This window comes from Callorhinus ursinus, unplaced genomic scaffold (assembly GCF_003265705.2).
Source record: "Callorhinus ursinus isolate GAN/ISIS: 27379988/994484 unplaced genomic scaffold, GSC_fseal_2.0 scaffold10, whole genome shotgun sequence".
In the NCBI taxonomy this organism is placed as follows: domain Eukaryota; kingdom Metazoa; phylum Chordata; class Mammalia; order Carnivora; family Otariidae; genus Callorhinus; species Callorhinus ursinus.
Window position 1 is genome coordinate 16,879,961 of NW_027397072.1, and position 25,610 is coordinate 16,905,570.

At 42.4% G+C, this 25,610-nt stretch overlaps 1 protein-coding gene across 2 annotated transcripts in view; it reads right to left on the bottom strand.

Annotated features, from left to right (window-relative positions):
• Positions 1-2,446: 2,446 nt before the first annotated feature.
• The window catches only part of APOB (apolipoprotein B), a 37,993-nt gene continuing 14,829 nt past the window's right edge, over positions 2,447-25,610 (bottom strand). Inside the window, exons 16-30 of one of the 2 annotated variants that reach the window (XM_073897036.1) lie at positions 25,106-25,297; positions 23,853-24,020; positions 23,176-23,387; positions 20,151-20,333; positions 19,185-19,306; positions 17,580-17,675; positions 17,228-17,438; positions 16,296-16,471; positions 15,985-16,172; positions 15,362-15,507; positions 14,022-14,395; positions 6,325-13,494; positions 5,597-5,711; positions 5,310-5,493; positions 2,447-4,372 (exon numbers count right to left, since the gene is read on the bottom strand). In XM_073897036.1, the coding sequence (XP_073753137.1) occupies positions 2,741-4,372; positions 5,310-5,493; positions 5,597-5,711; positions 6,325-13,494; positions 14,022-14,395; positions 15,362-15,507; positions 15,985-16,172; positions 16,296-16,471; positions 17,228-17,438; positions 17,580-17,675; positions 19,185-19,306; positions 20,151-20,333; positions 23,176-23,387; positions 23,853-24,020; positions 25,106-25,297 (11,169 nt within the window). In that variant the 3' untranslated portion in view covers positions 2,447-2,740. The remainder of the gene's footprint in view (positions 4,373-5,309; positions 5,494-5,596; positions 5,712-6,324; positions 13,495-14,021; positions 14,396-15,361; positions 15,508-15,984; positions 16,173-16,295; positions 16,472-17,227; positions 17,439-17,579; positions 17,676-19,184; positions 19,307-20,150; positions 20,334-23,175; positions 23,388-23,852; positions 24,021-25,105; positions 25,298-25,610) is intronic. The other variant, XM_025867581.2, reaches the window with a different exon arrangement.

Genomic DNA, 25,610 nt, shown 5'->3' on the forward strand with positions numbered 1-25,610 from the left:
CATGATGCTCTTCCTCACCATTCCTAGCAACTATGGCTTGGCTAAGGCACTTAGCATCTTTTATTTGGATGCTGGCACAGCTTTGTATCCATACTTATCCCATTACAATTTATCCTACATGAGTTGCCATAGCAGTTTTCTTAAGTTACAACTTCTATCACTCCTCCTGTTCCAAAACTTTCTCCAGCAAAGAAGGTACCACCTTTCACTCTGGTTTTTGAGATCTCTGCAGTCCTGCCAAACCCACCTTTCCAATCCTGTCTCCCTTTACTTTTCCTATGTTCTGGCTACTAGATGATCCAGTGTCTCTCTCTCACACACAGCCATCTTCCTTTCCACATGTTTTTCTTCATCTAGAATGCCCTATCTCCCTTATCACTTATCAATGCATCTTCAAGATTCACTCCAATTTCTCCATTCTTTCCTGTTATAAGCCCTCATAGTACTTAATACCCATCACAAGACAACACATTCCACCTTTGATGGACAAATGGACAGGTACCTATGAACTTCATCTTACTGACCTTGGTTTCCTCTATAGAGTCTTTGTGCTTAGCATACAGAAGCATTTAATGACTGTTCATTGAACTGGATAGGTCTCCCTGCTTCTATTTCCTCTCCTTGCCATAAACTCATTTAAATTATCATCTGAAAATCATGGCACTTTTTTTTTTTTAATACAACATTAAAGGTTGCAAAGCTCTTTCACATGTATTACTTCAACTGATTTTTTTTTTTTTTTTGTGAACAACCCTTCAAAGGCAGGCAGGATAGATATTAGCCTCACTTCATAGTTAAGAAAACAGGCTCACTGAGGGGAAATAAGTAGTCCAAAGCTACAAGCAAGTAAGGAATGTAGCCAGTAATTGAACCCAGGGAAGTATCTTGATTTATGGCAGAAGACCAAAGAAGAAATCAAGCAAAATTGAAGGCCTCCCAAGTATCCCTTATTCCAACTCTATCGAGCATAATGAAGGTATTCTAGGCCATCCAGGAGCACCTCGTAAAGGGATACCAGTGAGGGAACTGGACAGGTGGGCACTGTGTGATTACGTGAGCATTTCAAATTTGTGTCTATTTTTCTTCCTCTTATGCCCTAGAGGCAGATATCATTATATGAACACCAGAAACCTTGGACTCCTCCTTTCCCTCCAAATTAAGCCACAATTCCAGGCCTCCTTTCAGTTTGAGCACTTAGTACATTCTTGCTACTCAGAGCTCATCAGGGAAACTCTTCTAGGGCTGTGCCTAGAACCGCTCATGTGATGCCCTGGGACCTGGGCCTAATTTTCCTCCTATCACATTTGGAATTGACCCTTCATTTACCCACTCATTCACTCAACTATCTGTCCATTCATCCATCCATCTATCCATCCGTCTGTCCATCCATCTATTGATTCATTATCCAACAGACTTTCCTTCAGTACCAGATCCATATACTACCAAGTATTCCACTTCCCTAGGACTATTTCTGGCTCCTCAGTTCCAAAGAATCCAAGGGAATATGAAGGCTTTAGGAAATAATGAAGGTTGAAGGTATTTTTGGATAAAAAGAGTCATTTCCAAACAGACCTCATATAGGACTCAGAGGGGGTGCTAATCTCCAATTTCCTATTCCCCAGAGGTATAACTTTTTTTTGTTGTTCAATGCCACTGAAAGGAAACGTAGAGCTCACCTTCTAAGCCCCAAGATATTAGTGATGGTTGTGCTGCACAGGTTCTTTGCAGGCTTCCCTTACTAGAGCTCAGCTTGGATGCTCTGACCGGAGGTTGCCAAGGTTTAAAAGTAAGAGTTTGAGGTGAGCGGATGTGGCAGGAGGCATCCTTAGGTTTTGATTATACTTGGACTTGTTAGATATTAAATTTGGAGGAATAAGGGAACTCAAGAACATAAATGTACACTTGGTCTCAGAAATGTTAGGAATATATGTCCCCATGTTCCCTTTTCCACCCTTACTTTCTGTGCCTTGAATGGATCTTGGCCAAGCTGCAGGGAGACATCTGAGGTCCCTATTATCATGAAGCCCTCAGGGCCAGGACTTCCTAGCCATCCTTTCTCCATTCCTGGCAGGCTGAGTGAAATCTCAGAATTAGATTATCTCAGAACCCCATACAGCACCTTGCCGGGAGAGGGCAGACTGGTGGATGAGGAAGACTGTGTGGCACATGAAGATGAATAAGTTGCTCCTTGGGATCAAATTACATGAAGGCCTTTGCAAATAGTTCTTCCTTTTCACTTGGCAAATACAATCCCTGATATCAGTTACCCTTTTTAACTTTTAGGTGGCAAAATATTTCCCTCCTCAAATTCTCCCTTTCCTCTTTTATTCTATTACTCTAAACTCCATGTGTATTCTTCTAGAAGTTTTGAAATGCCAGACATTTGAATCAATACCCTCATTTTGCTATTTTTCAATACGAATGAGTCAAATTGAGTGCTACAATATGCAATAAAGAATTCATTTATTTGTTCTCTCTCCCTCAAGTTTAGTAAAATAACTCAGATCCTGATTTTCTTTAACTTGCAAAAAAAATGTTATTTCCCAGAGTTGAGAGACCGTCAGAGATCTGATGCCAGCTTCAGTACAGATCCAGGTCATATGTGCTTCTGCCTAGAGTCAGCTGCTTGCCATAAGGCTGGCTCAGTGTGTGGTTATATCAGCACGTACAGTTTGAATTTTCCCCTACTATATGAAAGTTTAATTGGAACAGAATAATGAATGAGAATTGCTATAAACAATTAGAAAGTGATAGTAAATTCTCCCGGAGAAACCTTGATGTAGGGGATCATGTTATTGACTGTGGCCGATTGTAGCTCTTTCAGCAATTCAGTGATATACCTCAGAAACATGTGGTATTTTTGAATGGACAGGTCAATCAATCTTTTGGACTCAGTAATGAATTTTTCATAGTAATCAGAAAGTTGGTCTGAAAAATCCTGTAGTTTATATCTGAACTGCTGGCGGTAATCAGAAATGATTTCCTTCATTGCAATGGCCCAGCTTTTAATTATTTCCTGAGCACTGGTAGAAAGCTCTGCAATCTTCTCCTTCCCTTTTCCATCTGCATCGGTAAGGATGCTAAGGTATTCCTGGATATCTTTCTGCACAAACTGCTCAACTTGACTTGAGACCTTTGAAACAAACATAGTAGTACCGACAGTGTAATTGGAGTGCAAGTCCTTAAGGACATCCACTAGGTTCTTGAGCAAGCTGATGATCTTTTCTTCAAGTTCATAAAACCTTGCTGTCCAGCTGACCACACTTGTATCAACATAGTCTTTGTGAAGATCCTTTATGATTTGATGGTACTGCTGTAACTGTTGAGAAGCTTCCTGAAGTTGGCTTTCAACAAGTTCACTAAACTTGCCAATGTTAAGGTACAGGTATTGAAAAACATATGGAATATATTTGTTGAAGATTCTGTTGATCTTGTATTGAATATGATCAATGAGATAAGGAAATTTTATCTCCTTTAAGTATTGAATATCTTCTTCTAGCTCTTGGAAACTTCTTTGTAAATAGCTCTGAAGATCACTTAGCATTTCTGTAGTCTTGAGAGACTGAAGGTTGTTAAATATATCCTGTAGCTTTTGTGATAAAGGTATCAACAGTCTCCCAAACTCCGAGGTTAGATCTATTAGTTTAAAGGTCTGTGAATCAAAAGGAATTTTAATCTCTAGGTCCTTGATTAATTCAGATTTCTCTATCAGGTCTTGGAAATAGGAAAACATTATTTCTAACCCACTATGTATTTTTGAATATACCTGGGACAGCACCTGCCCTACTTCCCTCATGACCACAGTGCAGACTTCATCTTTAGTGTATGTCCTGGCTTTTCCTGGGACCTGGAATCTGGTTAACTTCAGGAAATCAGTCAACGAGTCAATCTGATGACTGACTATGACTTTGTATTCCTGAGTAACTCCTATTAATCTGTCAAACATCTCATTCTGGTGTCCCTGGAAATCAGCTTGGTCTCCCTTAGCCAATAACAGTTCCTGGTACAGACCCTGGGCCTTGTCCTTCCACTGCTGGTAGGTTTTAGTGGTGCTTCTGGCTACCTTCTGGAGCCCTATGTCTGCCTCATCAATCTGCCTCATGGCGCCTTGATAGGCCCACTCAGCGCTGTTCTGCAGACTTCTTCTCAGTTTTAAAGAAGCATCTCTCAGATCGAGTCCTGTGTGCTCCTGGTGGTACTTGTTAGCATAGTCATAAAGAGCCCTCGTGGCCTTGGGCACATTGTATTTGAGAGAGCTTAGTAGTTCAGATGCTGCCTCCTCTTCCCAGCTGACTTTGATCTGACGTTTCTCACCAGATTCCTGGTACCTCCACTCAGTTTTGAATATGTTGAGTTTTTTATCTAGAGAGGACTAAAACCAAAAAAAAAAAAAAAGGATGAAAAGAACATGTTTTCAATTATCCTGATTACATAATATACTACATTAAAACTTCATTAGCAGTTAAAAGTAAAGATCAGAGGATCTTTCATATTCTGAAGGGGATTTATCTTTCATATGTCAGTTCATGTGTTTGTCTTATGGTTAAACAAGTTCACTGTTGTTAATTCCTCTTTATCATATGTCCCAGGAAGTATAAAATTATGCATGGCATTTACACAGTAACACTTAACATTAAGGCCTTCTAAGGACTGAAGATTGGGAAAGGGAGAGGGAGAGGGGGAGGGAGAGGGGGAGGAGAAAGTGGAGAAAGAGACAGGAGAAGACTACTTCAGAGAAAGGAGAAGTAGCAAAAAGGCAAAAGTCCAGAGTCCATCTAGCAGAGACTTAGAATCCCAGTACCGGGAGCCATTCATTCTCTAAACCTGTGACAAACTTTAGCAGTAGAATTTGATTGCTTCTTCTTCTCTACTAATGGCATCTTTGATTTGGCCCTGGCAGAGCTTACAAAGTACATGAGAGAAATTTGGCATATCTCAGCTAACGCTTCTTTGTGGGGAAAAATTTTGAAGCCTCAGATACTCTGGAAACCCTTATCTGAAAAATGTACTCAGGGGAGTTTCCTCATGATTTAGGTGATGAGGCATAACCTCATCGTTCTAAATTTGCCACAAGGTAATAGAATAACAGTGGAAATAGGATGTCATGTGTGACTGTAATAATTAAAATCAATAAAATCATTGTAGTACATTCTGGAGAGTAGTTTCTCAGAGAAAAAGTTCAACCTGCTCATTTCTTGGTTTCCTCTACTTTGGGAAAGCCTTAAGAGAATACTTGGCATTAGATTGAATAGATTTTCCCAAATTCTCTACCCATTTTTGGGGTATGTAACCCATTAGATGGGACTCACCTGAGGGCGATAGTACAGGTTCCATTTTAAGGTACTGTTATTGTCTTCCAAGTCCAAGGCTACAGTGCCTATGGCTGGGGAGGCCACAGAGGAGGAGAGGCTATTCTTACTTAGTTGGTGGTGCAAATGGACATCAGTGAATGTTGGGCTGGTGATGTCAAGGCGAATCTCTTTTTTCCAGTCCCTGAAAGCAGAAAAGCAGACGAGCCATCATGAAGGGTATGGAGATGGAAAAAAAAAATCACAATGATTTGAAAAGAGATGAGATTTCCATAAAAGTTCCATACTGAAGTCCTTGATATTTGCTATCTTCTTTATATTCTGCACTGATGTCATGGTGTGCAAATGTTCCCTTCGTCCTACAGGCTAACATGCCATCTTCAATTTTGTGTGTTCCCACAACTGTAGAGGAGAAATGTTATATATTTCATTAGATTAATAACTGCAGGATGTAAATATTTTCATTGTGAAAACCAGGAGAATTCTATCTTAACTACATGCTTTACATGTTTGAAATGTGCAGTCCATGTTTAACAAAAATAAAGTTAGAAGGAGACATTATTAGTCCTAAGATCATCACACAAAAATAAATACTTTCTTTGAATCTATTCCTCTTGAATGTTGTAGCTTTCTTTTTTTTCTTTAAAGATTTTATTTATTTATTTGACAGAGAAAGACACAGTAAGAGCAGGATCACAAGCAGGGGGAGAGGGAGAGGGAGAAACAGGCTTCCCGCGGAGCAGGGAGCCCGACGTGGGGCTTGATCCCAGGACCCTGGGATCATGACCTGAGCTGAAGCAGACACTTAATGACTGAGCCACCCAGGTGCCCCTGTTATAGGTTTTCTACAGGGTGGTTTTTACATGTGGGGTATATATCCTTCTCTTTCTCTCTTTTTAAATTTTGCTACGGAGAGTAATTTTACTTCCCATCTTACAAAAATATGCAATTATTTATTCACAACTCTCATTGCAAATATAGAGCATATAGAAGAGGAGTCAGGACATTTTCTTACCATTTAGATCATATTCCAGGAATTGAATGGTTGAATTGCACGTGGATTTCAGGAATGTTTCAACGTATTCTACTTTGTTTTTCAAACCAGCACTCCAAGTAGCATTATACAGGGGAGAGGCCACCCCAAAATGTGCAGTCAGTCCTCCAAAGGATGGAATAAAAATTCCAGCAGGTACAGAGAACTTAAGGGAAGGAATCTCAATAGTCTGCTCAGGTATGGTAATGGCTGGCAACTCAAAGTCTGCAATCTTGCTGGCCACCTCATTTAGATACCCAGTAGCAATGCCAGCTGAAATACTTTTTGGAAGGGTGAATTGGGACACAGTTAACTGAGATGCAGGCACAGTTATCTCAAAAAAGGGAACCGAGGAGTCTTCTGGTTCAGAATATTTTGTTAACACATCAACTTCGGGGAATTTCACTTTGGGTAGTGTTGGTATATTGAGGGCAAATGGCAAAGTGCTTAGCTTCTTGTAGATTTTTATTTCACTGAAATCAAATGTGTAGGATGGAACCTGAAGATCTGTAAATGGGACTTGGAATGTAGGTATGACAAAACTTGAATTTAAATCACTTAGTTTCAGTCTGGGAATAATGAATTTATCAGCCAATTCTCGCACAGGGACAGAGAAATGATAGCCATTGGGGTTTTTGGTGTATACAAGGGCAGTTGAAGCATGAAGATGCTGTTTCCTATCAATGCTGGTGGTGACATCCAGCTTTAGGAGGTCCCATAAGCTCTTGTCATAAACTGGAAGGACAATATCTTTGAGGAACCATAGGGACAGTTTTAAGGAACTTGTAATGTCGAGGCGTGCCTCTTCTTGGTCATTGGAAAGCTGTATGTTGTTCTGGAAGAACTCAGAATGAACCTGGACCTCACTTTTCCAGCTGACCTTCTGGTTCTCAGTGTTAGCATTCAGGGACAACTCCTGGCCAAGGTAATTGATCTCAAGGAGGGAACTGGGCTGACTTGCATGGACCTGAACAAGGGCTGACATTTTCCATGGGGAGAGTTCCAGAGTGGCTTTGCTTGTATGCTCTCCAGATGATAAAAAGAAGCCCTCTAGCTGTAAATTGTTTTTTGTGTTGTGTTCCCAGATGGTATAGATGTGTTGCAGAGTGGCTTCTCCAGCAATATTTTCTCTTACTTCAAGGTTCCAGATACCATCAACTTTGGAAGCCCCTTGCAGCTTCACTGAAGACCGAGTACTCTTGGAATTCAAGTAAGTGCTAGCCTCACTGGCAATAGTTCCTGAATATTCCCTTGAAAGTACTGAACCCTTGATATCCCCTTTGGTAGATGACTCAATGGAAAAGTAAGAGGTGAGGCTCTCTAAGTTGAGTTTGTGTTTGACTGTCCCTGTGGCAGTAGAGTACAGTTCAGGGGAATTGAGATCATACGTTAATTCAATGGATGAAGAGACAGTAGGCTTCGACTTGGTATTTCCATTAAGTTCTTGCTTGAAATTCATTCTCAAAATGGGAATTTGGACTTTTGCAGATGTTGTCACTGATGCCTCCATGTTTTTCTTGGTCAAACTAATAGTATTGTCATGATTGCCTTCCACGAATTTATTAGTCAGAGACAAAGCTGTGGCTAGCTTCAAGCCTCTTTTCCTTGTCAGACTTGAGGTGCCCTCTAATTTGTACTGCAGTGCATCAGTAACAGAAGAAGAGGAACTTAGGAAATGAGCAACAATATCTGACTGGTTATACAGTCCAACATTGGTATTCAGCGTGATGACGCCTGATTTAAAAGAAAAGTCATAGGTAACATTGCCCATGGCTGGAATGAAAATATCATTTGGGGTACTCAATACCTGGAAATCTTTTGCATAAAAAGGAATTGGGATGATATGTTTGTCTTTATTTTTCTTATACTGGGCCTTTACACTTAAATCAAATGATTGCTTTGTTGTCTTCAAGAAATCCTTCAAGCCTGTTTTTTCCCACAAGGAGAAATCTTTCACCTGGGGAGTTGTGAGCATTGTGTAAGGTAGAGTCATTTCAGGAATTGTCAAAGGAATGTTGAGGAAATCCAGGTTGGCTTCTCCATTTATTCCTATGTGGGCCTCAGTGCTATTCTCATTGTTTCCAGCAGAGAAACTCTGATGGTACTTATACTGATTGAACCTGGCACTTGCTTGCCAACTTGCTTGCTGGGCACTAGGACTCAAAAACAATGCATAATTATTCAGGAAGTCTACCTTCCCTATCAATTTTAATGGAAAACTAACTTTCAAATTCCCTTCATTGTTCGTGGATACGGTAATCTCAAATGGCTGTGCTGTAAAGAAAAGAGAATTTTTCAAAGTTCCAATAACTTTTCCATTTAAATGAGCATCATGGTTGCCAGTTATCTCTGCCTTCCTTTCTCCAAGCAGTGTTGTGCCTTTAGCGGCTAGAACACTGCGCCCCACATGTTGGGATTCAACCTGTGACTGGATTTCAAATTTAGAAAAGTCGAGGAATCCAGATTCATAAATGAAGTTTTGGCTTAATCTTAGGTGTTTGCTGTTGATCTTATTAGACAATCCAAAGGAAGCGATGGGTCCTTCTATAGCAAAGCTAGCTTGTGATTCATGTGCTCCTTCATCTGAGAATGTGTGGCAGGCCCATTTCCATGACCCTATTCCAGAAGAATTCCATGCTATGCGTCCAGCTTCCAACAGGGTCTTGATTTCATTACGCAGCTCAGCCTGGCTGGAAAAGTCCAGTTTGGGGATGTTCAGTTTGTGGAAGTACTTTGTGTTGCTGTCCAAGGTAAGCTGATTGTTTATCCTGACGAGCACACCATGACTAAGCTCTAGTGTATTTTTTTCTGTGTGTAAACCTGCCACTGTGTTTGATTTTCCCTCAATAGTATTTCCAAAAAATAGCACTTCACTCTCGTGCTCTGTTTTCAGGTACTTGCTGGAGAACCTCATGGATTGTTTCATAACCAGTGGATTAATCTCAGGGACTGAAAGCTGCGCGTTGGCTTGAAAATCAAAATTGAGAACTTCTAATTTGGACTCTCCTTTGGCGGTGACGGAAGCTGCGATCTCTGCCCTGTTCCCTGAAGTAGTTACGTTCTGAATGTCAGTATTTGCATCTAATGTGAAAAGGGGAGACTGGATTTTCAAAATGCTATGAAGCTTGCCAAAAGTAGGGACTTCAACTGTGGGTGACATGCAGGGAAGCTGGAATTCTGGTATGTGAAGGTCAGGAACTTGATAATCTTTAAAATTGAGATTTGGGAGTATGAATTCTGGAATTGTGATTTCTGGCAAATGGAAGTCCGGCAGAGTGAGGCTAGCAAGAATGCTGTCTACCTCCATCAGGTTCCTCAGGTCCACTTCCAGAACTGGCCACTGCAGCTCACTGTGCAGCATTTGGTCAATGGTTCTGATGATCTTTGCTTTTATTTCTACCAAGTCAATTGTAAAGGAAGGCACGTGGAAGGTATTAAGGACAGTAAATTCTGGTGTGGCAAACTTGGATGGCATCTCTATATCTTTCAACCTTTTGAAATTGATCTGAACTGACGGAACCTTCAGATCTGTCAGGGGGACTATGAAGTCTGGAGTCTGAAATGTAGCTTCCTGAAGAGCACGGAGACTGACTTCAAACGCAGGCATGGTTCCAAAGGTGGTCTGGATTTCAGGAACAACGAACCCTTGTTCTACCAAGACTTTCAGGTTCTCAGCCCAGTCTTGGATAGAATGCTGTTCTGCAAAGTCAGTGAGGTTCTTAGCGGTGAGACTCCACCAGTCAGAAATATAAGTGACAAGCGTGCTGTAAACCTGACCGACCAGGGACAGGTACCGTTGAACTTCCCACTGAATGTCCATTTGATACACCCGGTCTCGTATATCTTCTAGGGTCTCTTGGAATTTTTCTCTCATGTAGATTAAAGGTGTTGAATTTAAAGCCTCCTGCAACCAATCGAAGAATAGGTTTATTTGCGTGCCCTTTAAGTGTTCCAGATGGATTAAGACCGTGGCCTTGATGTCCTCTACAAACAGTGTCAGCGCTTTAGCTTTCTGTGAAAGTTCCAGGGCCTGGATTTCACCATTGAGTCTCTGGGTCACCTCACGGACTTTGTTATTGATTTCATCTACAAACTGGTGGTAATCAAATGACCTTAATCTCTTTACCAACATGTCAAGGAATCTGTTTACTTGTCCAATGATTTTTTTAAAAGACAATGCTTTAAGTTGCTTGATAGCATTATCAATAAATGTAACCAATTTCTCAAAGTAATCTTTTATCTGAACTTGTTGTAGGACATTGCTTAGCTTTTGAACAGTCTCCTTCAACTTATATTGGTGGGCCAACTGTACTGATTTATCCATTAAAACCTGGATGTGTTGGTCTATTTCATACATCTTAATTAACTGATGGGACATGGCTCCAAGTGCATTGATTTTCTCATCTACTTCAAAATCTTCCATAAGATTTATAATATAGTATTTGACATGCTCAATTGTAATTCTCAACCAATGTAAAAGAACTCTGACATCCGTAGCCTCGACCTGTTGTTTTAACTGTTCAGCTAGGTGCTGGATGTCTATGTTCTGAATCTGTGTCTTGAGCTGTTGCAATTTCTCTTGTATCTGGATTTTGATTTTATACTTAGTGTCCACATTTTGAATCCAAAATGCAGTACTACTTCCAATTCTGTTAAAATCAGTCTTTTCAATAAACAAACACACATCATGGATTGTTTTTACTAAATTTACATGGATATGATAATGTTCATCAAGAATTTTCAGTTTTTCAATGATTTGATCAATAATTTTAGCAATAGCTGTTTTAAAATCATGTAAATCATAATTATCATTAATATACTGATCAAATTGTATCACATATGTTTTTAGTTGAGACAGTTTGTCATTAAGGGTGATTTTGGTATTGTCCAATGCGATTTGTAGATCATTTTCTGTAATTCTATAATTCTCTGTGAGAGCAGTTAGTTTCTCCTTGGCACTCAAAACTTGTCTCTCCCAATTGAGTGCATTCAGATAACCATCGACTTGCTGTGGGAGCTTGTCCAAGGCTGTTCTGTATTTCTTCACAAACTGATCAACATTGATGAGTTTCAGTTCTCTCTGTATGGTTTCCAGTGCTGTTATAATCACCATTCGTTTCTCCTCAAAATATTCTGGCAGGATTTCAAAGAATGGGAGGTTGATGGTGTGGACATTTTGATTCTTATCATATTTTACAGAAGCAACAACACTGAATTCTTGGGGCTGGGCAATAGCATCCCTCATCCCTAAAGTGTCAATTATGTTGGTGTGTTCACGGAGTAAAAATGGCACTTGAATCGAGAAGTCTAGCATGTTGAGGTCAGCCAGGGCTTGTCCTCTAAGCTCTACACCAACTTTGTCTTTATTATTGTAAGCATCGAAGTCCTGGCTGTATTCATTTTTGTTCAGCTGGGTCTTGAGTTTCCAGGTGCCTGTCTGTTCAGCCGGAGTAAGCAGGGCACTGACTTTGTGATCAAGAGCAGTACTGATACTGCTCTTCAATGGGAGATGGTGGCTTGTGGATCCTTTGTAATCATGAGAGAAGGTAAGGGCCAGAGGTTCTGCTTTCAACAGGAATTTGCTATACACCTGCCCAGTATGCTCTCCCCAGAGACTCAGTTTCCCATTGCCATTTGTATGTGCATCGATGGTCATTGTAAATGGGGCCATGGCCGAGTGAACAACGTTGCTGAAATGGAGTGAGTCTGAGTTGTAGTTTGTACTGATGTCAATGGCTGAAGCCAGACCCGCGATGTTTGTGTTAAGCCGATGGCTGAACTCTGTATCCTGAACTTTAGCTACAGTGTCTGCTTTATAACTTGCTGATAAGTCAGCGTAAGAAATGGTGTAGATGTGTTTTATTTCATTATTTTGGTAGACTCCTTTTATGTTCCCACCCACATTCAGCTTCAGGGGTTCTAGCCGTAATTTCCCACTGTTGGTCAGATCCAGAGCGTTGAATTTCAGGTCATTGTTTATAGTAGTTACAAGAGAATAGGGCTGTAGCTGTATATTAACATTTTGCTTATAAAACTTGTCAGAGCTGTAAATGTTGTCAAGTTTTGAAGAGAAGTCCAGTGATAACCCTGCAATATTCAGGTTGTTCGTGTAGTCAAGCTTCATCTCAGCATAAGATCCCATCATGTCATTTGAAAGCTTCAGGCCCTCCCGACTGATTTTGAAGTTGAAAACATTTTTGCTGTCGATGCCCAAAATCATGGCCTGATAAGCACTTCCCAATGATACTTCTGTGAGGGCAGCTTTTCCATCCAGACTGAATTTTGCATGGTGTTCCCTGAAGCGGCCATTCGCTGTTAATCTCAGAGATGCTCCCGAGAGGCCCAGCGCCACATTCAGCTCATTCTCCAGCACCAGAGGGCTATACTTCAAGTTGGTAGTTGCACTGGTAGACATTCCATCTTGGCCAATCCTTAGTGTTGCTTTGTGAGCACCGCTATTAATTTTGTCAGTGCCCAAAATATCAGCATTTAATTCAAGGCCATGGGAATTTAGTGATCCAGAAAGCAGGGTGAAGAATCTCAATGACTTGTAATCAGCCTGATACTCAGAACGCAGCAATGCATTTTGCTTAGAGAAGGTCATATCCAGTTTGTTAGAAGTGGCAAAATCCTCATGCTTCCCACTGGTGTCTGATTTCAGGGTCAGCTCATAGTTCTCATATCTCAGGAAAGCAGTATTTTTAATGATGCCATCTTGTAGATCCGAGGTGGAGGTTAAGGAGACAGTTCCATCCTCATATCTTCCTGTTATGTGATTGGTGCCCTGGAGGTAGGAGGAGTTAAACCTCAGGTTGGACTCTCCACTTAACTGGTCAGTGGTAGAATCCCTCTGGTAAGACAGGCCATATGTGCCTTTAGCATAGAATGAAGAGACTCTAAACTGCCCATCAATCTTGGCTTCCTTGACATACAAATGATGTTTCTTTTTTGAGTCCAAATGTACTGAAGCAGATATCTGAGGTCCCCAGGCACTAGAAGCATCAAATGTTAGCAAACTTTTTGAGGCTGGATTATTTCTAATTTTTTCCACATGACTGAATTTCATATTTGAATCCAGTAATTTGTGGCGTAGATACCCATCACATGATAATGTGAACGTATTCCTGTGGTCATAGGTTGTTTCTCCAGATCCTGACATAAAAATTAAAACACATTAGTTAAATAATAAATTCCCAAAGCAATTTCTATGTTGAAAGTCTTTCAGTAATAAAGTACCCCCCCAAATAAATAAAGTCCCCCTGATCTGGGTTAGTTGTGCAAGAGGAACTTCCTCCATCCATGACACAAGTATAAAATCTGTCAGCAAAAGGCTTCCCTGACCACCACAGATTTTGTGGGGTTTCCTTATCAGGTGCTTCTCTGTGCCTTATGCTTTTCCATTATACCCTATCATAGCACCTCCTATGCTGAATTTTCATTACCAGTTTAGCTGTCTGCTTTCTCTGTTGTTGCCCAAGTAGAATGCTTGGTACATATTATATGTTTAGTAAATATTTCTATTAGTTGAATGAATGAATGAATGAATGAATGAATAGGCTTCTAAATAGCAAGGAAAATATCTGTAAGAAAGCCCAAGTCTTTTCCTTCCCAGAGGAGGCTATCCCATCAGAGCCTGCAATGAATTAGCCCTGTGTACCCTCTGCCCGACCATGGCTCACCTTGTACACTGTAGGACAGCAAGTCAACCACAGAGTCAGCCTTCATGTGGTACCGAGCCTGAAGCCTTAAGTGGTTGGTACTGATGTTGCCGCCAGTGTAGGAGGCGGACCAGTTGTACAAATTGCTGTAGATATTTGTAGAGAGGTCTAGAACACCCAAGAGAGGCACTCGCAGTTGATACAACTTGGGAATGGTAAAGGTGGGGATTTGGAATTCCCGAGGCGGCAGGTGGAATCTCATGGACTTGAAGTTGAGGTCTGGTGTCCGAATAGTCTCTAACATCATTAGATCTTTGGAGGATTTTCCACCAAAAGGCAAAGGAATCTCAATTTTCACAATGTTCTTGTTCAACGTGTATTTGACCCGGCCATCACTAAAATGAAGAGCAAAGACAACATCCCCATAATCAGAAATCAGGAACCCAAAGTTCCCTGCTCTCTGACCTTCCAAACAGTGGGGCATGTCCCCCATTCCCAAACCCACACTCTACGCTTTTCCTCAGGCTGCCCCCTGTGTCCAGAATGGTGCTTTTTACCTCCATCCATCAGACACTCAAATCCATTCAAAACCCTTCCAAGAGCCAGTCCTTGTGTCTATCTCAAAGAACACGCTGCAATTCTGCTTACATAATTAGCTGGTTCACTTGTCAGTGCCTACATGCTCTTCCTGGGAGGAAGGATGACACCTTATCTGGTTTTTATATTCTCACTGCACCTAGTGCGGCATTTTATGCACATGTGACACTTGATACTTCCTATTTGCTAAGCTGAAATGAGACAACTGGGTATGTGAAAAGAGTGTGGTGTGGGGAGCAGTAATCTTGGGCTGTAGTTTTAGTTTCCACTGAGTGGTGATGCTCTGTGTCTATGCCTCTCTGAGTCTCAGTGATGTTATCTGTATAGTGAGGATAATGGTACCCTTTCTGCTGATCTTACAGAGCTGCCTCGGATACCTAAAAGCCCTTTGTAAATCTTTTCAATACTATGCACATACAGCGGACTATTGTGATAGTTCACTTATGATGGAGGAAAACTAGGTGGCTTTCAAATTCAGGTTGCAGTGCGTAAAACCTCTTTGTGTGAACGTACCAGAATCCTCCAATTACTTTCTCAGGTTCTTTCTGACTCGATTGCTGTTCACGTTCGACCCCATGTCCAATAATGCAAAAATGGCATTGCGTTTATGTGAGAGTTACCAATCTCCTTAAGATGCTTCAATTATTTCCCTTAAAAAGGTACATTTAAAAAGAGTCTAAATTATGCTAAGTAAAACTTGCCATTTACTTTTCATGGTTCAAGAAATTTTTCTGCATTTGTGTGTGTGTGTGTGTGTGTTTTACCTTTTCAAGAAGAGGTTTTGTGGCATGTGAAAGTCTGGCAATCCCATTTTCTGGAGGTACAATTCTTTTAGGCCACTGAGGTGATCTTGCAAATTCTGGGCAAAAGGAAGACTCTTAGATGCCTTCTGAAGCCATGTATTTGTTGCCTACAAAATAAAAAAAGCTTTTAGAACAATGGGTATGGAGGGGCCTCAAAGTACAATTAACATCAGGTGATAATCTATATTTGACAGATCAATCATTAAGTAGAATGATGCACTGAAAGTTAAAAAGAAATCACAGAAAATTATGAATTTTGGGTGCTAGTCATTGATTTCTTCCTGTGTTTTATAAAAAGAATACATAACATAGTCAAACTCCTAGCCAGGGTCTTGAAGCTTCCTTTGATATTATAGGCACAGTAAACTTTTCTGCTTAGTAGTATTTATTAGGTATTTATCACATAGGGCCTTGTGTAACTGGGTAACTAATCATGCATGAATGTTTATTTGCTCCCCAGGAATTCCCTGAGGTCGGAAGCATACCTTATCCATCTTTGGATACTCTCCTTCACCTAACTCAGGGTTGAGTATGTAATTAGTCCTTATAACCATGTATTTATTGACTGACTGATTTATACTTACAACTATTAATTTGGAACCCATGTGTCGGAAAGTCATGTCTGTTTGAGGAACTCTGTGATCCAAGAGACTATTGGCATACATATGCAAGCTTTTAGGATAATCAGAGAAGTCCACAGGGAAATTAGAAGCCGCTTTTTTGGTATCCACGTTGGTGCCTGTGTTCCATTCAAATTCAATCTTCTCTTCATCTGAAAGTGCACACGTGAAATAGTCATCCATAGTACCAGGTCAGCCCTTAACCCATGGCTCTCAACAATACACTCATGTCCAGAGTGCTTTTGGAAGCACTCATGGGGAGAGGAGGTACATACCATAAAGCCATACTAGCTTCTTGGAAACTGTTGAGCCATAAGCTGTAGCGGATGAGTCCATTAGGAGGAGTAGTTTTGTGGGAAACCTCTGGGTGAGGATTTCACTTCTGACTTCTGCTTGCAAACGGGGTATGGAAATAACACCTTTGATTTTGCCTTCTTCCCTTCCGTCATAGCTATTGAGAAGAAAGTCATTTGACCTCAATGACTATCCATTCCAAGGAGATACGTAGGATTAAACAGAAGTGTCATTGGTGGCGACAAAAATGAGATACATGAACAGTTCTGAAAATGAGCTCATTAACTTCTGAAGCCGACTTTGGCACAAATTCAGGACTTTCCAGGGTGATATGGGAGAAACAAATGATTTTCAAAAACTGTTTGAATCCCGCTGTACCATTTACTAGCTCTACTGCTTTGGCCAAGTTATTTAACCCCTCTGAGCTACGATTTTCTTATCTACAAAATAGGGAAACTCGTATCTATGTTGCAGTTTATTATGAGAACTGAGATAATTCCTTTAGAGCGCCCAGCACAGTACCTGATGAACATTAAGTGTCCAGAGAATGGTAGGAAGATCCAACTGGACATGTGCAGAGGGTCAGAATATTGAGGGCTCTATCTGCCTCTTGGACCATAGACTGGGGATGCCCCTGGTTTGCTCAGCTTTGTTCTCCCCCAATTTTTAAAAAAGACTTATTTATTTATTTGAGAGAGAGAGAGAGCATAAGCAGGGGGAGCGGCGGGCAGAGGTAGAGGGAGAAGCAGGCCTCCCCGCTGAGCAGGGAGCCAGATGTGAGGCTCGGTCCCAGGACCCTGAGATCATGATCTGAGCCAAAGGCAGATGCTTAACTGACCGAGCCACCCAGGCACCTTGGTTTGGTCAGTTTTGGGCCTGCAGTTCAGGTCAGATCACCCCAAGGCTTCCATACCTTATGTGGCCAGTGAGAGTGACCTCAGTGATTTTCTTGTTCTGAACGTCCAAGGTGAGCTTGTAAGACTTTTTTTCCATAGTAGATTCATCACTAACTCTGAGGATTGTCCCAACGTCAACGTCCAAATCTGGAATTTGGATTTCACTGGACAAAGTCCTACTCTGGTGGTTATATTTGAACATGATAGTAGCCTCAGTGTGCTTCGTACCTAAAAAGGCGTGTACAAGAGAATCAAGGAACAGAAGCTATGTTTAGGAAGGAAGCAGAGGAAAAGGCAGAGAAATCCTCAGCATTCAATGTGCTCAAATGAGGACACAGGTTAGGATTTTACCTTAAATTTCTAACTTACACATTTGTTCACTCTGCAAATATTTATTGATTGCCTGTCGCGTGTTTGGCACTGCTCTTGGCACTGGGGAGTCCTTGCCCTCGTGGAGCTTACATTCTAGTGGGGGAGTGTACAGACAATAAACAGGCACATTACTCATGTCAGATGATACTGGATTTCATGAAGAAAAGTAAAACTGAAGAAGACAATAAAGAGAGGGATAGAGAGGTGCTATTTCCTGCGTGGTGGTCAGAGTTCTCTCTGATAAGGCAGTGTGTGGGCAGAGACCGGAATGAAGAGAGGGTCTGAGCCATGCCATGTTCTGGGGGGAGAGCATTCCAGGCACTGGGACCTGGAATGCAAAGATCTGACATGGGAAACACTTGGCGTATTCAGGGAACAACAAAGTCTCGAGGTCCTTCTGTGCCAGGCAGACATGACATCTCTATGTGACTCTCTACCTGGGATACCCTTCCTGGTTCCTAGCCACCCCAGCCCTGGCTTCCCCTCTTCCAGACTTCTCTTTCCTTTGTCACGAGATTCCTAGGCTTTCTCCAATCCACAGGTGTGCCCATTTTACACCTTTGGAAAGTTGTTATGTAACCTTTCTTTTCAGCATGCACCCCCTTTCCTGTGGGTTTTGTTTTTTTTTCATTTAATTTTGTGACATACTATTCCTACATTAAAAGATCTTCCAAAGTGAATGTCTAAGTTTGCCCCATCCCCTAAAACCTGCTTCTCCACCAGCATTTTGTAACTGGGTAAATGGCAACTCCACTCTTCAGTTGCTCAGGCCAAAAAACTTAGAGCCATCCTGATTCCATTTTCTCTCTTACATTCAATACCCACCTTATCAGCAAATCCCAAGAAGCCTAAACTTCAAAATATGTCCAGAATCCAACTACTTCTTAGATCTCTTTTGCCACTGCTCTAATCCAAAGCGCCCATATCTTTGGTCTGGATCACTGTAATAGCCCATATACTAGTTTCTTTGTCCCTGTCCCCCTAAAGTCTTCAGCTCAGATCATGGAAACTCTCCAGTGACTTCCTAGTTCACTCACAGTAAAAGCCAATGTCTTTGCCACGGCCTACAAGCCCATCCTTCCCCTACTTCCCCTACCTCTGTGACCTCATCTTCTACCATATTCCTCCCTGATCTCTCCTCTTCAGTCATACCAGCTTCCTTCCTTTTCTTCCAACCTGGCAGCCATATACCTGCCTCAGGGCCTTTGTACCTACGAGCCCCTCAGCCTGTAACACTCTTCCTATATGGCTTTTGCCCTTATCTCCTTCAAGTCTCTTTTTAATGTTCTTTTACCAGTGACATTTTCCCTTATCATGTCAAATGGCACTGTCTTCCTCCACCCTTTCTCCTTTATGCTCTATTTTTCTCCGCAGCACCAATTTGGCATTCTGAATATTTACTTGTTTGGCTGTTGGCTGTAAACAGTATGTGGGCAGAGTTTATCACCACTGTTTATTGTTCTAGCCTCAGTTCTTAGAAGTGGCCTGACACCTTTCAGGCATTCAATAAATTTGTTAAATACGTTAAATTAATCAGTCCTCCTTGTGAGTCCTGGACCTGAGACTGAGGCAGAGATGGAGGAGCCCTTTCTAGATACTTGCCTTCTGTCTGAGTTACAAAGGTTAGTATGTCCACCGGGTCTCCAGCCTCTCTCTGCAGTTCGTGGGTTATACTGGCAGAATACTGGTCTACTTCTCCTGTGGGCTTCAGTTCCAGTTCAAATCTAAAGATATCACAGTGTAATGTGGTGCACAATGTTAGAGCTTTCAGTGATGATGTTAACCGCCCCCAAAACAACTCAGCCTCCATGGCAACCAAAATACAGTCCTTATTTTAATATCGTCTCTTGTCCCTAACTAAGGAGGACCTTTCTGATCCCTTTCAGTCCCTCCAAGAGCCCAAGGCCAGGGGAGACCCCAGGGTGTTTGGACAAACTGGGCGGGAGTTGGCTGATTGTATCAGCAAAGCTGAGAACAAACAGTGGAAGCGGAGAGAGTTGTGGACAAAGAGCCCCCAAGCATGGCCGATGCTTCAAAAACATCAGGGGGCTCCAGGAAAAGTCCAGCTAATGTGTCTGGAGGCTCAGAAACCTGGACACTGAATTAGGAGCAAATTGGAATCTGTGCTGTGATTCCACCTTTAATGCATACGGGAGAAAAGAGGGACACCATCTATAAAGAGATACTTTCAAAGGAATATTTCTCATGGGCAATGGCTTTAGTTCCCTGGAGGGAGTGTGCTAGAATCACCTTGGTTGTTTATTTTTTGAGCTAAGACCTCCTTTAGGAGTCATGATTTACCTTCCAGCCACACTGCCGCACCCACCCCTTCCCGCCCCGCCGCCTCACCTATGGAGAAACTCAGTCCTACTCAAAGTTTAGGTAGGAATGTTAAGAATCTTCAGGTGCACTGGACAGAGGTAATTTTAAATAATCAAAGGATGGTGCAAACGCCGAAGGCTGGTGGCACAGGCCTCTTAGAACACACAGCAGATTTCCCTTTGCCCTGCCAAGCGGCCATAATGTAGAAGGTGAGCAGATGCGGGTGGGACACTAAGCAACTCTGACCTGGTGTCCCTGGTCAGCGGATAGTAGGAGGCAGATTCTGGGGAGACGGTGGTGGAGTAAGCGCCCGACGTACAGTAGTCCAGGCCAGTAAAGAGAGGCTTGCAAGCCGACCAGGACTGCCTGTTCTCGTTGATAGGTGGAGCCACTTCGGTCTTGGTGGTGGAGAGGAAATGCAATGTGTTACTGGTGAAGAAAGAAAAAACCTGAGTTACCTTCAAGTTACCAGTTGACTTGAACATCACTGGTAGTCGCATGTCGCAGTGTCAACATTTGCCCCCTTAACCTGCTCTCTGTCTCCCTTCTGTCCACACCCACCTCAGATTATCTGATTTACTCAGAAACCGTGAACAGTACAAACATCAACAAGGTGAACAAACACTGTGACTCTTCTGTTTCAGACATTGCACTGAGTTGTTTACTTTTGTTCGCTGTGAACCCCACAACAGCAGGCATTAGGAGGCTCCTTGTTTTACAGAGGAAACAGAGATTCAGATGTTAAATAAGAATCACTGGGCCCTGAACTCTGGTGTGCCCCTTCCCTCCCATGAAGGGAAGCCTAGGGATAACTCTGACTTTACTGGCTTCTTTCCACTTCTTTCCCACATTGAATAAGTCCAAGTCACCTCTCCCCTTGCAAGCCTCTCCCTTTGCATGCCTCCCCCATCACACACCTCCCCCATCTCACACCTCTCCCAACACACACCTCCCCATCGCAAGCCTTTCCCTTTGCACACCTCTCCCTCTGCACGCCTCTCCCACTGCACACCCCTCCCATTGCACGCCTCCCCCGTCACACACCCCTCCCATTGCACGCCTCCCCCATCGCACGCCTCTCCCATCGTGCATACCTCTCCATTGCACACCTCTCCCATTGCATGTGTGCACACGTGCATGCGTGCACTCACACACACACACACCCTTTTCTTTCCCTGCTTGCCCCTCTTGTCTCCCTCACAATCAAGAAACTTGTCGGCCTCATGGTCTCCACTCTTTCAACAAGCTTCTCATGAACTGTGATCTGATGCCATTCCATCGTGCTTCTGGGACTGCCGCCATCAGCATCTCCAATCACCTTCTTGCTCCTAACTCCAAAGGACCTTCTTAGGCCTAATCTTCCTTGATCTCCCAGAAGCATTAGGGAGAACTGCTCACTTATGGCCAGATTAAGACTTTAGAGTCCCTAACCTCTGAAAGGATTTTAGAGTCCTCCTCCCAAGTATGTACTTAAAAAAATTAGTTAAGTGCAACAAAGTTCAACAATGTCCTGATTTCATCCAAGGATTTTTTTTTTTAAAATATCACGTTCTTTTCTCTATATTATTTCCGTCGTTTTAGGGGTGCCCTAAATGCTAGCTTTGCTGGTGGGCTGGAACCCTAAGTGCCAGGTTTAGCTACCCATGGGGCAATCCACCCTGGTGGCCTCTCCTGGGCTTCTGTGAGCCTTTACAGCCAGGGCTCTTCGTCCGCCTCTCTGACCACTCCTCCTCACTCTTTGCTGCTTCTCCTCCTCCGCCTCACACATTCACATTTCCCCCATTTCTGTCCTAGTCTATCACGTCTTACCCTACACCAACTGCTGCTTGACTTCAACCACCTCTATCTGCAGATGACGCCCAAACCCGTAGTTGTCGCTCCAGCCTGTTTACTGAGCTCAGACCCATTGGTCCTGCTGCCAGCTCTTCGAACGGGTGGTCTCACAGGACTTCAAAGGTGGTATATCCCAAACCGAGTTTGTCAGCTTCCTCCAAACCAGCCACTTTCCCTGTTTCAGTGAGAGACACCCCCACTGCTCTTCTTCTTCTTCCTCCCCTCGTATCTGGTCAATCACCAAGTGCTCTTGTTTCCACCTCCTAAGAATTTCTGGAGTAGGCTCGCTCCTCCCCGCACCCTCCCTGGCCCTCACCTGTTCCAGGCTGCGAGCATCTCTCACCCACAGGTGGGTGTGACAGACTCCAACCAGTCACCCTGTCTCCAGTCACGCTCCTTGTCCATCCATGTCCCACTCTGGAGTCAGAGCATGTCCTCTACAACACCGGGCTTGCTTTATTTATGCTCCCACCTTAAACTCCTCTGCCTTTCAGAAGAGTACAACATCCTTCAGATGGTTCAGAAGGCCAGCCTCTGTCACCTCCCTCCATGACCCCTGTGCACTTCACCACACTGAGTTTTGACTTTCTTGCAGCTCCTGAACTATTCTTTTTCCTTCAAGCCATTCTCTTCTCTTAGCCTGGGAACACTCATTCCTTTCTCCTTGGTCTGCATAACTCTGACAGCCTTCAGGTATCAGCTCAAGCATCACTTTCTTCAGAAAACTTTCCCCGAGTGCCACAGGCTACATCTTACAGAACTTCATGTCCTCCAGTGTTTCCTCTCCGCCTGCACTTGATACTTAATGGCTTGCTTCATTGTACGTCCTTCCTGTGAACTAAGCGCTAGAAGGTCAGGTGTATCTCATTCCACGTGCTTCATATATATTAGGCACTTAAATACTATTTATACTCTTTTTGAATCAACAAATTAGTGTGTCCAAGATATAGAAACTAAGATAAATCAGTGTTTAAGGATATCATTGAAAATGGAGCTCTCCATATATGCTGCATCCCATAATCTTGAGATTAGGACCTTTATGCTCTATCCACTGAGCTAGCTACCACAGATTAGTATGTCCTCTGGTATTTTTCCTGTGGAAAATATGTTCATTTCCCAAGGATGATTTCTCTAGAGTTCGTGTTTCTTCATTCTCAAAACAAACAAACAAACAAACAAACAAACAAACAAACATAACCTAATAACAAGTGACTAATCAGTAAGTCCTAAATGTCAATTTGGTAAAACCTGGACAGTCGAGGAAATTGTAATTGTTTGGTGAGTCTAAGCTAGGTTAAAAGTAGGTAATTCACTACCTTCTCTCCCCCCACACCCCCAGGCTCATAGGGTCCTGAATTATCTCAGGCAGTCAAGTCCTACGGATCCAGTTTCAACTCTCCCTCTCACACTGGTAGTCAGATCTGGCAGATGGAATTACCTGCCACTGAGCAGCTTGACTGGTCTCGTTGGAGAAGGAATGATGAACTTCAGCTGCTTAGTTTTCAAGGCAACTTTCATCTCCAGGCCTGTCTCATGGAAGAAATTGGTGTTCATTTGGATCCCAGTCCTTGAAAAGTCTGGGATGATGATGCCCATGTTTGTCACAAACTCCACGGACACAGAGGGCTTTGTCACCAGCTCTGTCTGCAACTGTAAGTCAGAAAATGACCTGTTCAGCTTCATTAAATATCTCAGTCCCTGTGCAGGCAGATCAGCTGCGCTTCCCCATGCCTGGGCAAACATCTCTGATCACTCACACCTCAGGAAACATTATTGTGATTTCTTTGGAGGAAGAAAAGCCATGTTCTCAGTTCCCCAGAGCCAGATTACACTGATACCCAGCACTAGGAAGTGCCCGAGTTAACTGCTTAAAGTTAACATAACAGGATGAAAAGAGGACAGGAATCCTCATTTATTGAGAATAGCTGTCTCCTTACTGCTCAGAGCTAGCAAGGTGGAGCCTCCTAGTGGAATCCTAAAGTTTTTCATAAAAATGAATAAGGCAATGACAATGATGATATACTTCATCTTGAACTACACACATTTTAAAATCGTACAAGAAACCAATCGTGGAGGAGACGAACCTAAGGAATGAAAAAGTGAAGAGGGTCTTACATTGGCTATTGCAAGCTTCATTCCGGCCTTGATTCCAGGAGTGATGACTCCAGAGGAGGAGACTTGCAGTTGTAGCCCAAGTCCAGTGGGGAGTTCAAAGGCGTTGTCCATGAAGATGTAGTGAAGAAACAAGTCATTCATTGAGCCTTTCCTGATGGCCTCTCCAATCTGTAGATCCAACAGGGGACAGTAACTACAAGTAAGCCTCATCGAAGTGGGATTTGTGAAATGCAACCTCCCACATATCAGACAATAACTGTTCTTCTTTATCCAGAAAGAAACAGACTAGTATATTTTGATTAGCTATTTGATAAAATGCATGATTATTGCTTTCAACAGATTGGGATATAAGAAATTGCCCTAGACAGATACCATGTCATTTTGATCTAGTGGTTCAGTCACTTAAGAATACTGCTGTGCCTCAGAGCTTTATGAGCTTTAAGTAGCCTTGGATGGCATAGATTAATTCTGGTTATTTGGAGTCTAAATGGAAATGAGGGTTTACTTAAGTATAATCTATTATGATAAAACCACTTTTTTAAAAGATTGATTTATTTATTTAGAGCAGAGGTAGAGGGACAAGCAGACTCACTGCTGAGTGCAGAGCCTGACTCAGGGCCTGATCCTAGGACCCTGAGATCATGACCCGGGCTGAAACCCAGAGTCAGCCGCTTAAGTGACTGAGCCACCCCGGCACCCCAAAACCACTTTTTTAAGCTAAAGAGATATTGAGTTGATGGACATATTAGTATGCATTGTTTTTTTTTAAATAACATTTTTAGAAAATAACTTGGAATCTGGTTTCTTAAAGCCAACATTATTATTTATCAAATACCGGGGAATAATATTTGGATATTTTCTCCCTTATTAATAAATTAATAATGATGGAAACTATAGCTCATATTTAGATAGTGGATTACAGTTTGTCAAATGCATCCTTTCATAATCATTGTAGCATAGACATAGGGAACTTGTAGCATAGATAATGGGAGATACACTTAATATTGTTTTCCAGATGAACAAATGGATGCCCTTGAAAGATACACCTAATATTACCAAAGGCCTAATTTCTAAATGTTACCAATTCTTTGCAACCCAAGAATCTTCCTCTCTGAAATTCAAGGCAAACCTGCTTCTTTGAAGGAAGTACAAGTACTTTCTCTGGTTTGTGGGACAGGATCTTAAGGAGTCTGGGGGATCTAAAAAGGGCATGGGCTAATCTCATTGCCCGTGATGGTGCCTGGCCCACTTACCATCTGGGGGATACCAGGAAGAGTGTGAACACCATTCAGCAGCAGCCTTCCCAGGAGCTGGAGGTCATGGAGCCTGACAAGGCCAAGCTCCTCTCCCAGGATGCGGAGGTAGGCTCTGGCTTCTGGGAATTCTCTGGATTTTAAATCTTTGATCAGCTTCTCAACATTGAGCATAATTCCATGGACCATGTCCTGGGATTTTAACGACAAAATGTCTAATGAGATGTCAGCATCGTCAAACACCTTTAGATTCCTGATGTGGGGCCCATATGCTGCAGCCATGATGCGCTAAATGTAAGTACACAGGTGGGGATATAGGGAAGCCACTGAAATCACTCCTGCCTTTTACAGAAAGATAGATAGCTCCTCCAAATTGAGATGAAAAGAGAAACTGAGGTCTTATCAGGGATAGTGGGTGCTTCCATGCTGTTCTTAACTTGAATGTAGGCATAGTAAGAGGGACCTTTGTTCTCCGGGATGCCAGGATTCCTAGGCTCACCAAGAG